Below are 16,485 nucleotides of genomic sequence, written 5' to 3'. Positions count from 1 at the left end.
CCTTTAAATCTTTTACTATTGGATACCATAGTGTATTCTTCTTTATATATACTACCTCCATGCCAAATAACAATTCGTTTTGACTTTTCTAGATACATATATTTTCTATGCACCGATATGTACACTATGTCCAAATACATAGCAATTTGGAACCGAGGGAGTACTGTCAGTGTATTACCGCCACGCCCACCGAGGGCCTCCGAGGTGGTGAGTTTGTAGGTAGGGTGTCGATAGTCGAATGTACAAGGAATACAAAGTTTAGACAGTTTCGGGCCGCCGAGAGTATAATACCCTACGTCATGTGTGGTTTGTATTGCCTTAGGTGTTGATCTGGGTGATCTCCTGCTTGAAATGCACGGGAATTGCTGAACTTTATACCATGTTATGTGGGTACCCGACACTGAATGGTGTGCAGGGCGATCCTTGTGCAGAGGTCTCCTTGTTAAGGCCTGTTTGTTCAAAACTACATCTTGCAGCAACATTTCTCCTGTTAGTATTGTCAAACCAAGCAGAGGGTAAGTGTTCATAGAAAATTACTTTAGCACTGCACCTCATAAGCCATCCTCTGCTCTGTACGGCCACGAGACATGAGAAGCAGGCAAGCGGCAAAGCAAGGGATGGAAGGAGCAGAACTGAGACACGAACTCCTCTGCCTCTGAACCCAGCTCCTCTGCATCTCCTTGCTGGCCGCTGTTGGGGATCGCCACCCAAGAGGAGGCCTCGCCGAAGGTTACGTCGAAGCTTTCAGGCATTACAAAAGGTATTTCACGGTTCTCTTAATTTGATTTGCAGGACTAGCTCTCTCAGTGACGGTCGATTTCAGTCAGTGACGGTCAATTTCAGTGATGGTCGAAGGTTTGCGCCTAGCCGAATGAGCGAAGGTTGCACCGTGACCTTCGTGCTAGGATGAACCACTCGCCTGGGCGCGTAATCAGCACGTCGGATATTAAGACCGACCTCCGGATGACGAAAGAATCGGTTGTACAATCTTCGACGACGCCAAGACCCGAGGCGGAGGAGCGAAGGTTACCCATACCCTTCACCGTCACATGTGTAGCATGGTCATCTTGTAGTGAAAAATTTGTACACGCAAACGTCCGGAAATGACCTAGGAACCGGAATATCCGAATATCCAACGGATATTCCGGGTAGGTAGAGGCATTACCGGAACCGTGTAACGAAGGTAGGGGTATAAATACCCCATCTTTTACTGTAACCGAGATGATTTTTGAAGATTTTTGAGAGTGCATATAAGATTATTCCTTTGAGTTAGAACATCATTTTTCACTTTTTTATTTGGAAAAAATATATTTCGGATCCCGACAGATATGCCCACCGTGTTCTCGGCTCAACAAAAATCTACGTTAGCATCACCAAATAAGAAGACCATGAACTCCGGGACAATCACTGAGCCTGAGCCAACGGCACCAAACATTAGGCGCCCAAATGAGGAAATCCTATCTCACCAAACACTAGCCGCCCAAATGAGGAAATCCTACCTCCAGTACGAGGCTAAACTCCTCCGGAGCAAAAACCGAGACCCTCAAAGATACTTACGCAACGAAAACCAATAGCATCAAGTTCTTCTCAGTTGTCGCAAGACTTCACGGGTGGCCAGCCATGCTACTAAATCCTAATCTGCCGGGCTTGTGCTCCGGGGACAATCATTCCTCTCCCCAGTAGAGCTGCCGACACCACTGACCAGCACCACCATCAAGCAGGTGAAATGAAAACGATCTTCTCTATCTGATTTCGAATTGAAGTCCGTAGTTAAGCTACAAAGCAAGTACTGGTAAGTAGTCTACGCAAGATACTGACGGGCTAAATCAGTCCTAGGCGTCGCTTTCAATAGTTTATTATGGAGGAGTTTGAATGGCTCATCAGGATAAATATCTTCCTAGTTGTTGTTAAGATCATCTCACTAGATGGTTTAACATAGTTCCTAGATAAATTATTATGCTAGCACGTAGCATAAAAGCTTCAAGGCAACTCCTAGACGTGTGCACCAGGCTCGGTATCCCAATCCCACTCCTAATCTCATGACCTGGATGAGAGAGGGAGATAAGAGAGAATCTATGCTGGAGGATACGCCGCGCGACTGGAGGTTCCTTTTTCTTTCTGTAGCTTGATCCTGCAAAAAACAAAACTTCGAGTTGCCATTATTAAACAAAACATGAGACCCAAGTGTTGCATTTAACAAACTACTGGCTTCGAGATGCATTATCGAAGTAGTATTCTTTATTCTCCTGGCCTCGATATGCTGATGGACGGTCTAAAATTTCTGCAAAGTGCACATGGTCTCCTTCTCCTTAGACTGGCTTCTCGTTGGTTGATGAGATGCAAATCAAGATATTCAAATCAGACGCATCTGGACGAACGGCGTCAATGCTCTGAGTCTTCATTTTCCACAAAGCAGCTTCTCAAACCCATTGTCTAGCTTCTCCCTCTCCACCCAAACAACCGTGTTTCCCTGTGTCCTGTGCGTGTGTTTTGGAGCTCCAGGCGTAGCCATGGCTGAGGTACTGGCCACCATGGTGGTCGGGCCGCTGGTGTCCATGGTGAAGGAGAAGGCCTCCAGCTACCTCCTGGACCAGTACAAGGTGATGGAGGGCATGGAGGAGCAGCACGAGGTCCTCAAGCGCAAGTTGTTGCACATCCTGGACGTCATCATGGACGCGGAGGAACAGGCAGCAGCCAAGAGAGAAGGGGCGAAAGCTTGGCTGGAGAAGGTCCGGAAGGTGACCTACCAAGCGAATGATGTCCTCGACGAGTTCAAGTACGAGGCGCTGCGCCGCAGAGCCAAGGAGGAGGGCCGCTACAAGGACCTCGGCATGGATGTAATAAAGCTCTTCCCTACTCACAACCGTATTGTTTTCCGTTACATGATGGCAAACAAGCTCCGTATGATCTTGCAAGAAATTGATGACCTCACCAAAGAGATGAATGACTTTAGGTTCATGCTCAAACCAGGGCCACCAGAGCCCACAAATTACTTGAGGCAGAATAATTCTCATATCATCGACCCTGTGAACATTGCCAAAGAATCAAGAGCCCGAGAGAAGAAGGATGTTGTTGATAGATTACTTGCCCAAGCTAGCAGCTCGGATCTCACGGTCCTTCCCATCGTCAGAATGGGAGGGTTGGGCAAGACCACCTTAGCGCAGCTCATTTACAATGACCCTGAAATCAAGAAGCATTTCCAGTTGCGGCTCTGGGTGTGTGTCTCTGATAACTTTGAGGTGGATTCCCTGGCTGATAGAATACTGAAAGAGAATGGTTGTAAACCAACTGGTTGCTCAGCATTGGAGAAGCTTCAAAATGCAGTGAGTGGGAAGAGGTACCTACTCGTATTGGATGATGTATGGAACCGTGATGAGCACAAGTGGGAAAGGCTTAAGTCCTACCTTCAGCATGGTGGCAGTGGTAGCTCAGTGCTGACAACAACTCGTGATGAAGCAGTTGCTAAACTAATGATGGGTAAAACTGAAGGAGCCTATAAACTTGAAAGCTTGGGTGCATACTTCATAGAGAAAATAATCAAGACAAGAGCATTCAGTTCAAAAGAAGAGGAGTGGCCTGGTGAACTAGTTAAAATGGTCGGACAAGTTGCCAAGAGATGTGCTGGCTCTCCTTTGGCTGCTACAGCATTGGGCTCTTTACTGCGTACCAAGACCACCGAGGAAGAATGGAAGTCTGTATTAAGAAGAAGCTCGATTTGCGATGAGGAAAATAAAATTTTACCAGTACTCAAGCTCAGTTACAATGGCTTGCCATCACATCTGAGGCAGTGCTTTGCTTTCTGTGCTATGTTTCCAAAGGATTATGAGATTGATGTGGAAATGCTGATCCAATTGTGGATGGCTAATGGTTTTATCCTAGAGAAACAAGGAGAACGTCCTGAAATTACTGGTAAAAATATTTTCGTTGAGTTGGCAGCAAGATCTTTTTTTCAAGATGTGAAGGGAATCCCATTTCAGTTCAATCATACCGAGGTCTCCAGAATTACTTGTAAGATCCATGACCTTATGCATGATGTTGCAATGGATTCTATGGGAAACGAGTGCGCTACTGTAGCAACAAAACTGAGTAAAAGTGAGGACTTTCCATTTTCCGCTTGTCATTTATTTCTATCAGTTAATAGAGCAGAAACTATTCTGAATGCTTCCGTAGAGAAAGGATCTCCAGCTTTCCAAACATTGATATGTGATGGATATTGTGACGCCCTGAAAATACACCAAAATAAATCACGCGCTAGGGTGCGTTGTTTAGAAGTCATTCGCCGTCAAAACCCTAACCCTAAACCATTTCGACCGACAGCGGGCTTGACCGCCGTCCCATCCCGCGCCACTCACGCGCGACCACTTTCCGCGATCAGCGCCGACGCAACCCCTTTTTCTCCTCGCGCTGCGCGCTTCCCCGCGCGTGGCCGACCGGCCGCGGTCGCCGCCGCGACCGGCGCCGGCATTTCTCCCTCCCTTTTTTTCTTTTCTCTCTCTTCTCCCTATTTCTCTTCCTTTCCTTTTTTTTCTTTTCTTTTTCCTCCCCTTCCCTTTTCTTTCTTTTCCCTTTTTCTTCCTTCCCTCCCTTTCCTTTTCTTCTCCCTTCCTTCCTGTTTCCTCCCTTCTCTCCTCTGCTCCCGAGCGCCGCCCAGCTCCCAAGCCGCGGTCGCCTCCCCTGTGCGCACGCACGCCCCGGGCTCGGCCGCCCGTGCCCACGCGCGCACGCCTCTGCGCTCGGCCGTGCACGCCCCGCGCGTGCTCCACGCGCCGCGCCGCTCGCCGCGCCGCCCGTCGCTCGGCCGCGCCGCGACGCCGCGCCGTCCGCCGCTGCCGTGTCCTCCCTCGCCACTGTTTCCACGTGCGCACGCCGCGGTGAGCGCCGCCCCGCCCCTGGCCCGCGCCACGCCGCGTCGCGACGGCCGCATGCGGCCGGAGCGCCATTAATGGCGCCCGCACCGCCCGCCGGCCGCCCCATCCCAATCCCCTCCGCCCCGCCGCCTCCTTCCCCTATAAATGGGCTTCCCGCGCGGCTCACCCACCCCACAACCCACTCCACCACCCGGCCCCTCGCCTCCCCCAGCCCGGCGCCGCCTCCACCGAGCCGCCTAGCGCCGCCGCCCTCGCCCCGTGGGCACGCCCCCCCTCACCCGCCTCAGCCCAAGGTGAGCCCGGGAGAGGGCTCCCCGTGCGCCCCTCTCCCTCCTCTCCCTTGCCCCGGGCGGCCCTTGGCCCCGGCCGGCCGGCAAGGCTGCCGCCGCCGGCGCCCTGTTCCTCCCCCTCCTCTGTTTCAACCGGCAAGAGGAGGAAGAACAGGGCAAAATGCCCAATAACCCCCCCACCCTTGCTCTCATTTCTAAATAAGGACCCCCCCTCTCTAATAGCTCCCTTTCGCAAAAGAAACCCTGCCCATTCTATTAATTCAAATTGAATCCCTCCGTTACATAAGAACCCAACTATGCCCGACACCCTTTAGCATGCCCTGATTAATTCTAGGGTTCGCAAATAAGCCCCTGCCCTCTTTAGATAATTACGAACAAGTCCCTGGACCCCCGTTTAAGCCCTGAAACCACCTTTAGCGCGTCATTTTATGTGCGAAACGACCTCCGATTGACCCGAAACTTTACCACTCCGCTTCTAGTATAGTTTTAGCCATGCCATTAAGAAACCACCCAAAGATATCACCCCTAACTCCGTAACTAAATTATTTCCGATTCAAGCCCAACGATAAAAGCTTTTAGTTCTTTCGCTTGATTGTATGTCTGTTTGTTTGCGTCGTAGGACACGGAGTGAACGAAGGAGTTCCCGACTGCGACCAAGCAACCGAGGACCAGTTCTGCGACCCCGAACCCGAGGGACAGTGCTTCGATCGGGACCTCCCGCAAGGGTTTGACGATGGCAAGTTCAATCCCGCCCTTTGATGCATATTTTTGTCCTAGTTTTTATAAACACAACCCAGTGGCCTGTTTTATGAAATTGCATGGTTTTGCGTGCCGTAAACATGGTAGGATAGCCACCCTTGTTGTGATAACCATACCTTAAACACCTGATTTTATAAAGAAAATGCGTGTGTGTGGGAAGGGATAAAATGTGGTTTTGAAAAGTGAGTCAGACGGGATGGATGGCTTTTCTGTGTGAATTGCCGTTGGTGTGCTCGTACCTGTGTGGTTGGGCGTGAAAGGGAGATATCCATCTTGTCACCCCTAAGGACCGAGTTAATGTGTCGTCTCACCTAGCTTCCTGTCGTGCAAACCACTTGACCGTTGTATGGGCAACGGCTTGGCCTAACCCCACTAGTTAGTCTGATAGCCATCGGGAGAGCTGGGAGCAACGGGTGATCAAGGAGACGGGATAAGCTCTGTGTGACTTATGCCCCGGTTAAACCTCGGTGTTAGGTCGAATGACCCCTTGATAGATCCCGTGGTGGCTAGCCAGGTCTAGCTAAGGTGGGTAAGGGCCTCGATGGGATCTGCACCGGCACTAAGGTGTTCGTGTTGTGGTACCCCACCTGTGGGTAAAGTTGCACACCTCTGCAGAGTTAAAATCTATTCGAATAGCCGTGCCCACGGTATTGGGCAAGTTACGGTGTGGTCACATAACTAGTGTTTCTCTCTGGGAATGGTCGAGCTGGTGTGAGTTGTTTGGAAAGTATTCGGCAGTTGTGCTACGGCGGACGGGGAGTCCGGTAGCGGTTTGAAACTTGGATCCGGATGGATCAACATCGTGTGCCCCCCCTTTGGTACTGGAGAACTTGTTTTGAAAAGTGCTTTTAAAACGAACCCCTGCATATAATTGTGTTTTCGCAAATGAACCGTAACTTTATCCTTGGATTATCCTGTGCATTTAATTCTGTTATAACCCCCTCCGCGGTGTGATTGGACTTGCTGAGTACGTTTGTACTCACCCCATTCTTACTTTTACAGTGGAAGATCCCGACTACATCCCCGAAGACGTCGAGTAGGGTTCCGTCCTACACCTAGTCTTGCCTGTGGGTGAGGTCACCGTTGGAGCTCCGCATGGCGCAAGACTCTGATGATCCCCTTTTCGTAGTTAGTATAGTAGTATGGGTTTTCGTTGTAATCCTCGCGATAGTGGCGCTTCACTGCCCATTACCGCGAAAAGTTGTATGGTGATGTACCATCTGATGTAATAAAAGTGTTATCAGCCTCCTGGGACTGATAAAGTAACACTTTTAAGTCTTCCCTGATGGGGGGACGCTTCAGGTGGTATCAGAGCCGTAGGCTGGCCGTAGGACGTGACCCTAGGAGCGAGACCCCTTTTTAGGCCCTAGAACTTGTCCCGATTTAGAAATTTTCTGCACAAACACTCACCACTGGTCTTTGCCTTGTTCCAGATGGCTGGCAATGGATGGGTTAACGGAATCTGCCACGCAGAGCCCGGCCTCCCCAAGTTACTATTGCTCAGCCTGGAACGCGTTGGGATTATGGAACCACCGGAGTATGCCTACCGTGAGTACATCGCCGGAGGCACCCTTCGGTGCGACATAATGGTTTTTGTGGAGAAAAGCACCCGCTACCCTGATGTGGACCCTTGGTTCATCTCCACCACTGGCTTTCGCTTCCCCGACACCTACCGAAAGGCCGCCCGTAAAGCCCTGCGACGACTGCGTGTACTCTACAGGCACCACCTTCAGCGGACTCCTATGGGATTTTTCCCACCCGCTGAGAGAGGAGGACGTACTTGGATTGCCCGAATGAGAGGACTGGGACGAGAAGAAGAAGACTTAGAAGATACGGTCTCCCACCTATCCATCTACCTTACGGGCTTAGATGCACTCTGCAACGAGCAGGCGGCGCAACTGAAGAAGTTAATCCATGGGATTGAAAAGATAACCCAGGAGCTGGAGGAGCAACGAACCAGAGCCGCAAGCGCCGAATATTCCTTAGCAGCCCTCCAAGCCCAGATGCAAGAGTACGAGAGCCGCAACGGAATAGGTGGATGGATAGAGGAAGAAGAAGAAGAAGAACCCATGGAAACCCATTGGGATAAGGGTACTCAGACCGAAAATGAGATGGATCGGTTCCTTCCAATAAAGAAGCGCTCTATCAGGACCGAGGAAGAATCCCCATGATAGGATTAGCACCCCGAGCTAGAACCCTACCCCAATGACCACGTATCCATGAAAACTGTACCACCCTTGTTATAATAATAAATATCATATACTCCCTTTTGCACCTGTACCAGATTGTTTACCCTGTTTTTGTTTCAGATGGCTGAGGAAGGATGGACCCAGGGCGATTGCCAAGCTGCACCTGGCTTCCCCAGCCTTTTGATCAACACCCTGGAAAGCCTTGGCGTTACGGAGCGCCCAAGGTACTACAGCCGAGAGTACGAGCGCCATGGTACCCTCCGCTGCAGGGTGATCCTGGTCATCGCCAGGAGCAACCGCTACCCCGACGTCCAACCATGGCGAGTGACTGCCACAGGGTTTAGGCACCAGGACACCTACCCCTTGGCCATCAGAAAGGCACTCCGTTATTTGTGCCGGATTTTTGAAGAACACCTCGCCCCCACACCAGCGAAGTTCTTTCCGCCGGCCATCAGAACCCCTGTTTGGGAAGCACGCATGAGAAACCTGGAACGACGTCGCCACGAAGAAGGCCCCCTGTACCAAGTGGCTACTTACCTAGCCGCCCTGGACCAACTCTTTGACGAGCAAGCCAACCTTCTGAGGGAGCAGATCCATCGAGCCGAGCAAGCGGAGCTCGCAGTGAGACTGCAGCAGATCCGAGCCGCCCATGCTGAAGCAAGAGCCGCAGCCGCGGTTAGCAGCGAAGCAGTAGCCCAAGAGAGCCTCAGGCAAGCACGAGACCGGCGTATGCAAGATTGGACCCGAAGTGGAACGCCCGTCCCGGCAATTGGGGAAGACCATGTTTTACTCGGGACACCCATCATAGGATGGGGGACACTCTTCAGAAACACACAAGCCCCACCCGAGAACCCTGAAAGTTCAGCCGCCGCCGCCGGAGGAGATGCTGCAGCGCAACCCTCGACCAATGGAAATCCAGAGGACGGTGAGCAAGGATCACTCACGCTTCCCGCCCCAGAAGAAGGCACGCCCCGCGAGTAGAATGACCGACGCCACCCTAGCAATGTACACCCCGGCCCCTTTGTTTAAGTCGTGCCCTTGGACATGACCCTGGACGAGTAGTACGAGACCTAGCCCTACCCCAAGCTGTACCCCCTTTCTGCAGTAATAAAGTTGTTTGTGCCTGTTGTTTGTGATGTTGTGAGCTGTGTTGTTGTGTGCTGCTTGTTTATATAACTACTGGCAGGAAGTAGATTCCGCCTTATATACGTATTAAACAACTTAAACATCACCTAATCGTAACTCCACCTACCTAATCAGCAGATGGTTCCCCGGAGCGTCACGAGGGCCTCCCGTAGCCGGAACGCCGCAGCTGCTGGTGCCAGAGCCCAGCCTGCTGGACAGAATCCTCCTCAGGCAGAACAAGAAGTAAGTCAGAACCGAGGAGAAAATCAAGAAGGAGAGCAACTGCCACCACCCCCACCCCTCGGAGACCTGGCACAGATAATCCATAACCAGACCCTCATACTGGAAACGCTGGCCAACGCCCTCGTTAACCGGCAACCCCGAGGGCAGAACATGAATGACAAGCTGACAGCTTTCCTGAGGACTAAGCCGCCCACCTTTGCCGGATCCTGCAACCCTTTGGATGCAGACGACTGGTTGCGAGTGATCCAGAGGAAACTCGAACCATTTGAATGCCAGGATCGAGACAAAGTCCTTCTGGCAGCCACCAGCTCACCGGAACAGCATTATCCTGGTGGGAAAACTATTGTGCCGCAGCCGAGGATGCCTCTACTATCACTTGGGAGGAATTCGTGAAGGAATTCCGCCGATATCACATCCCTTCGGCCACCATGAAGCGCAAGGCGGATGAATTCCGCGCACTGCAGCAAGGAAGCATGACGGTGGAAGAGTACACCCATCGGTTCATTGAGCTGGCCCGTTATGCACCGGAGGAAGTGAATGACGACGACAAGAAACAGGATATGTTTAAGAAAGGACTAAGCCCAGAACTCCGGACCCTGCTCACCCCTCAGATCTACCCTGACTTCAACACTCTGATGAACAAGGCCATCCTTACGGAAAGGGCCAAAACTGAAGAGAAGAAGGAGAACAAACGCAAATTCCTGGAGAGTAAGGCCCGCCAACAAGACCGCAACCAAAAGCCGAGGAACTCCAGCTACACTGCACCAAGATCTCAGGCCCCGATGCAGTATAGGACTCAGTCTCAAGTGACAGGATCACAGGCCCCGCCCAGGAGTCAGAATACCACGAGGGTCCCGCAGAGCAATGCAAGCCAGGTCGCCCCTGACAACAACAATGTTAGGGCCTGTTTCAACTGCCGTGAAATAGGGCATTACATCGCCAATTGCCCTTATGCCAAGAATAAGCCGGCCACATCAGCCTTCTCCAACACAGTGAATGGACCCAGACCAGCTCTGACCGGTGCCAACCGAGTGCCTGTCCGCAACAACGACAACAGCCAACAGACGAAGCAGCCCCAGCAATCATTTGGACGAGCCTGCGTCAATCACATCGATGCGCAGGAGGCTCAAGAAGCTCAAGGCGTAGTGCTCGGTGAGTACCTAGTCAACTCAGCTTTGGCAACAGTACTATTTGATTCTGGAGCATCGCACTCGTTCATATCCTCAAGCTTTGTGGAGAAACATAAAATACCCACAGTACTACTAAAAACACCCCTATTAACCCGGACGCCTGGGGGCGACATCAATTGTCAATTAGGTTGTCCACGGGTAAGGATCAATTTAAGTGGGTAGAATTTCTAGCAGACTTGGTAGTACTTAAGTCTGGGGGAATAGACGTGATTCTTGGGATGGACTGGTTAAGCCGGCACAATGGTCTCATAGGCTGTACCAACAAAGTGGTACACCTAACAAACCCTGAAGGAGTACAAGTGATCTGCCATACCCGGGATAGTAAGTTTGACCCAATGGTGCTTAGCATGGAAGCCAAGCCCTTAGAAGGAGTCCCGGTAGTAAACGAATACCCAGACGTATTCCCCGAAGAACTTCCCGGTATGCCACCGGATAGGGATATAGAGTTCGTCATTGACCTCATCCCTGGAACCTCCCCGATAGCCAAAAGACCCTATAGGATGGCGGCATCTGAGTTGACAGAATTAAAGAAACAACTAGAAGAACTGCAACGAATTGGTTTCATCAGACCAAGCTCGTTGCCATGGGGAGCCCCAGTCCTGTTTGTCAAGAAGAAAGATGGGAGTATGAGGTTGTGCGTAGATTATCGAGCCCTGAACGAGGTTACCATTAAGAATAAGTACCCCCTCCCCAGGATTGATGACCTTTTCGATCAGCTAAAAGGAGCCAAGTACTTTTCCAAGATCGATCTGAGGTCAGGATATTTTCAGCTCAAGATTAGGGAAAGTGACATCCCTAAGACAGCTTTTGTCACCCGCTACGGGCAGTTTGAGTTCACTGTAATGTCCTTCGGACTAACCAACGCCCTTGCCTATTTTATGAACCTCAGGAACAAGGTATTTATGGACGAGCTAGATAAGTTTGTCGTAGTCTTTATCGACGACATACTTATCTACTCCAAGAGTATGCAGGAACATGAGCAACACCTGCGGGTAGTATTGGAAAAGCTGAGGGCACATAGGCTATATGCCAAGTTTAGCAAGTGTGAATTCTGGCTGGAAAGAGTAGCTTTCCTTGGTCATATCCTAACCGCGGAAGGTGTAGCTGTGGACCCAGAGAAGGTCGAAGCAGTCTCCAACTAGCAGCGACCGACTAATGTTAGTGAAATCAGAAGTTTTCTTGGATTAGCTGGGTACTATCGGAGATTTATCGAGGTATTCTCCAAGATAGCCCGACCCATGACGGAACTTCTTAAAAAGGAGAAGAAGTTCGCCTGGACGGAAAATTGTGAAAGAAGTTTTCAAGAACTGAAGCAAAGGTTGACAACCGCCCCAGTACTGACCCTACCGGACATTCATCGGGATTTTGTCATTTACTGTGACGCATCCCGACAAGGATTGGGGTGTGTGCTTATGCAAGACGGGAAAGTCGTTGCATATGCTTCTCGCCAACTCCGAACCCATGAACAGAACTATCCGACCCATGATTTGGAACTTGCAGCCGTAGTGCATGCCCTTAAGATTTGGAGGCATTATTTGATTGGAAATAAGTGCGAGATTTACACCGACCATAAGAGTTTGAAATATATCTTCACCCAACCGGATTTGAACCTGAGGCAGAGGAGATGGTTGGAGTTGGTTAAGGACTACAATTTAGAAATCCATTACCACCCCGGAAAGGCAAACGTGGTAGCCGACGCCTTAAGCCGGAAATCCTATGGACCCAAGGATGACAATCTGCGCAAGGAAATGGCACGATTAAATGTGCACATTGTTCCTCGAGGATCCAGCCAAGTGCTAAGCGTCCAATCAACACTAGAGGATAGAATTAGAGAGGCTCAAAGCTCGGATCAGGAGTTAATAAAGATCTGCAAGCAAACTGGAGAAAACAAAGCACCGGGTTTTAGAGTGGACGATAAGGGAACGTTGTGGTACGAGAATAGGATTTGTGTACCCCAGGATGGAGACTTCCGGCAAATAATCATGGACGAAGCCCATAACTCGGCTTACTCCATCCACCCGGGATCCACCAAAATGTATATGGACATAAGGCAAAAGTATTGGTGGAATGGAATGAAAGCGGATGTTGCACGATTCGTGGCCCATTGTGATACCTGCCAAAGGATCAAGGCCGAACATCAGAAGCCGGCAGGATTATTGCAACCCTTGCCTATCCCGGTTTGGAAATGGGATGAGATAGGAATGGACTTTGTAGTGGGTCTACCCCGATCACAGAAGGGACACGATTCCATATGGGTAATAGTGGATCGACTCACTAAATCGGCTCATTTCATACCTGTACGAACCACTTATGGCGGAGAAAAGCTGGCAAAACTCTATGTGGAAAACATAGTAAAGTTACATGGAGTGCCTAGCAGGATTGTCTCAGATAGAGGAACCCAGTTTACCTCTAGATTTTGGAAAAGCTTGCATCAAGCCATGGGCACCAAGTTAGATTTTAGCTCCGCATATCACCCACAGACGGACGGTCAAACCGAAAGGGTAAATCAGATTATGGAAGATATGCTGAGAGCATATGTCCTGACCTACGGAAAAGACTGGGAACAAAGTCTGCCTTATGCAGAATTTTCGTACAACAATAGTTATCAAGCCAGCCTAGGCATGTCACCCTTCGAAGCCCTCTATGGAACAAAGTGCAAAACCCCTCTAATGTGGTCGGAAGTTGGGGAACGTGCCCTAGTTGGATCCGCACTCATAAAAGAAGCAGAAGAAAAAGTAGCGGAAATCCGCGAGAAATTGAAAGCAGCCCAATCCCGACAGAAGAGCTACGCAGACAAGAAGAGGCGGGAAATAAGTTTCAATCCGGGAGATTTTGCTTATCTCAAGGTCTCACCCATTCGAGGAACGCGAAGGTTTCAAGTGCAAGGAAAATTGGCCCCTCGATACATTGGACCGTACCGAGTTCTGAAGAGGGTCGGAGCAGTGGCATACCAACTGGAGTTACCGGAAGAAATGTCAGATATACACCCAGTATTTCATGTCTCGCAATTAAAAAGGTGTCTGAGAGAACCCGAGGGAGAACACGTGCCGGTGGAAACAATAGACCTGCAACCGGATCTGCGGTACCAGGAAGTACCGGTCAAAATTCTGGACACTGTCACTAGAAGGACAAGAAACTCCGAAGTACGGATATGCAGAGTTCAATGGAGCAGACACGGAGTAGAAGAAGCAACATGGGAACGCGAAGAGGCGCTAAAGAAGGAGTTTCCCCACCAATTTATGAGTCAGCCGAATCTCGAGGACGAGATTCATTTAAGTGGGGCAGGTTTGTGACGCCCTGAAAATACACCAAAATAAATCACGCGCTAGGGTGCGTTGTTTAGAAGTCATTCGCCGTCAAAACCCTAACCCTAAACCTTTTCGACCGACAGCGGGCTTGACCGCCGTCCCATCCCGCGCCACTCACGCGCGACCACTTTCCGCGATCAGCGCCGACGCAACCCCTTTTTCTCCTCGCGCTGCGCGCTTCCCCGCGCGTGGCCGACCGGCCGCGGTCGCCGCCGCGACCGGCGCCGGCATTTCTCCCTCCCTTTTTTTTCTTTTCTCTCTCTTCTCCCTATTTCTCTTCCTTTCCTTTTTTTTTCTTTTCTTTTTCCTCCCTTCCCTTTTCTTTCTTTTCCCTTTTTCTTCCTTCCCTCCCTTTCCTTTTCTTCTCCCTTCCTTCCTGTTTCCTCCCTTCTCTCCTTTGCTCCCGAGCGCCGCCCAGCTCCCAAGCCGCGGTCGCCTCCCCTGTGCGCACGCACGCCCCGGGCTCGGCCGCCTGTGCCCACGCGCGCACGCCTCTGCGCTCGGCCGTGCACGCCCCGCGCGTGCTCCACGCGCCGCGCCGCTCGCCGCGCCGCCCGTCGCTCGGCCGCGCCGCGACGCCGCGCCGTCCGCCGCTGCCGCGTCCTCCCTCGCCACTGTTTCCACGTGCGCACGCCGCGGTGAGCGCCGCCCCACCCCTGGCCCGCGCCACGCCGCGTCGCGACGGCCGCGTGCGGCTGGAGCGCCATTAATGGCGCCCGCACCGCCCGCCGGCCGCCCCATCCCAATCCCCTCTGCCCCGCCGCCTCCTTCCCCTATAAATGGGCTTCCCGCGCGGCTCACCCACCCCACAACCCACTCCACCACCCGGCCCCTCGCCTCCCCCAGCCCGGCGCCACCTCCACCGAGCCGCCTAGCGCCGCCGCCCTCGCCCCGTGGGCACGCCCCCCCTCACCCGCCTCAGCCCAAGGTGAGCCCGGGAGAGGGCTCCCCGTGCGCCCCTCTCCCTCCTCTCCCTTGCCCCGGGCGGCCCTTGGCCCCGGCCGGCCGGCAAGGCTGCCGCCGCCGGCACCCTGTTCCTCCCCCTCCTCTGTTTCAACCGGCAAGAGGAGGAAGAACAGGGCAAAATGCCCAATAACCCCCCACCCTTGCTCTCATTTCTAAATAAGGACCCCCCCCCCCTCTAATAGCTCCCTTTCGCAAAAGAAACCCTGCCCATTCTATTAATTCAAATTGAATCCCTCCGTTACATAAGAACCCAACTATGCCCGACACCCTTTAGCATGCCCTGATTAATTCTAGGGTTCGCAAATAAGCCCCTGCCCTCTTTAGATAATTATGAACAAGTCCCTGGACCCCCGTTTAAGCCCTGAAACCACCTTTAGCGCGTCATTTTATGTGCGAAACGACCTCCGATTGACCCGAAACTTTACCACTCCGCTTCTAGTATAGTTTTAGCCATGCCATTAAGAAACCACCCAAAGATATCACCCCTAACTCCGTAACTAAATTATTTCCGATTCAAGCCCAACGATAAAAGCTTTTAGTTCTTTCGCTTGATTGTATGTCTGTTTGTTTGCGTCGTAGGACACGGAGTGAACGAAGGAGTTCCCGACTGCGACCAAGCAACCGAGGACCAGTTCTGCGACCCCGAACCCGAGGGACAGTGCTTCGATCGGGACCTCCCGCAAGGGTTTGACGATGGCAAGTTCAATCCCGCCCTTTGATGCATATTTTTGTCCTAGTTTTTATAAACACAACCCAGTGGCCTGTTTTATGAAATTGCATGGTTTTACGTGCCGTAAACATGGTAGGATAGCCACCCTTGTTGTGATAACCATACCTTGAACACCTGATTTTATAAAGAAAATGCATGTGTGTGGGAAGGGATAAAATATGGTTTTGAAAAGTGAGTCAGACGGGATGGATGGCTTTTCTGTGTGAATTGCCGTTGGTGTGCTCGTACCTGTGTGGTTGGGCGTGAAAGGGAGATATCCATCTTGTCACCCCTAAGGACCGAGTTAATGTGTCGTCTCACCTAGCTTCCTGTCGTGCAAACCACTTGACCGTTGTATGGGCAACGGCTTGGCCTAACCCCACTAGTTAGTCTGATAGCCATCGGGAGAGCTGGGAGCAACGGGTGATCAAGGAGACGGGATAAGCTCTGTGTGACTTATGCCCCGGTTAAACCTCGGTGTTAGGTCGAATGACCCCTTGATAGATCCCGTGGTGGCTAGCCAGGTCTAGCTAAGGTGGGTAAGGGCCTCGATGGGATCTGCACCGGCACTAAGGTGTTCGTGTTGTGGTACCCCGCCTGTGGGTAAAGTTGCACACCTCTGCAGAGTTAAAATCTATTCGAATAGCCGTGCCCACGGTATTGGGCAAGTTACGGTGTGGTCACATAACTAGTGTTTCTCTCTGGGAATGGTCGAGCTGGTGTGAGTTGTTTGGAAAGTATTCGGCAGTTGTGCTACGGCGGACGGGGAGTCCGGTAGCGGTTTGAAACTTGGATCCGGATGGATCAACATCGTGTGCCCCCCCTTTGGTACTGGAGA

General features: G+C 51.6%; 1 protein-coding gene across 1 annotated transcript in view; it reads left to right on the top strand.

Moving 5' to 3' along the window:
- The first annotated feature begins 1,783 nt into the window (after positions 1-1,783).
- LOC112880354 (putative disease resistance protein RGA4) overlaps positions 1,784-16,485 on the top strand; it is a 34,159-nt gene continuing 19,457 nt past the window's right edge. Inside the window, exon 1 of the mRNA XM_025944933.1 lies at positions 1,784-4,013. Within this exon, the coding sequence (XP_025800718.1) occupies positions 2,511-4,013 (1,503 nt within the window). The 5' untranslated portion in view covers positions 1,784-2,510. The remainder of the gene's footprint in view (positions 4,014-16,485) is intronic.

The sequence above is a fragment of the Panicum hallii genome, chromosome 2 (assembly GCF_002211085.1).
Source record: "Panicum hallii strain FIL2 chromosome 2, PHallii_v3.1, whole genome shotgun sequence".
Classification (NCBI taxonomy): domain Eukaryota; kingdom Viridiplantae; phylum Streptophyta; class Magnoliopsida; order Poales; family Poaceae; genus Panicum; species Panicum hallii.
Note: the sequence above shows the minus strand (reverse complement) of the source record. Positions and strands in the feature narration are given on the sequence as shown.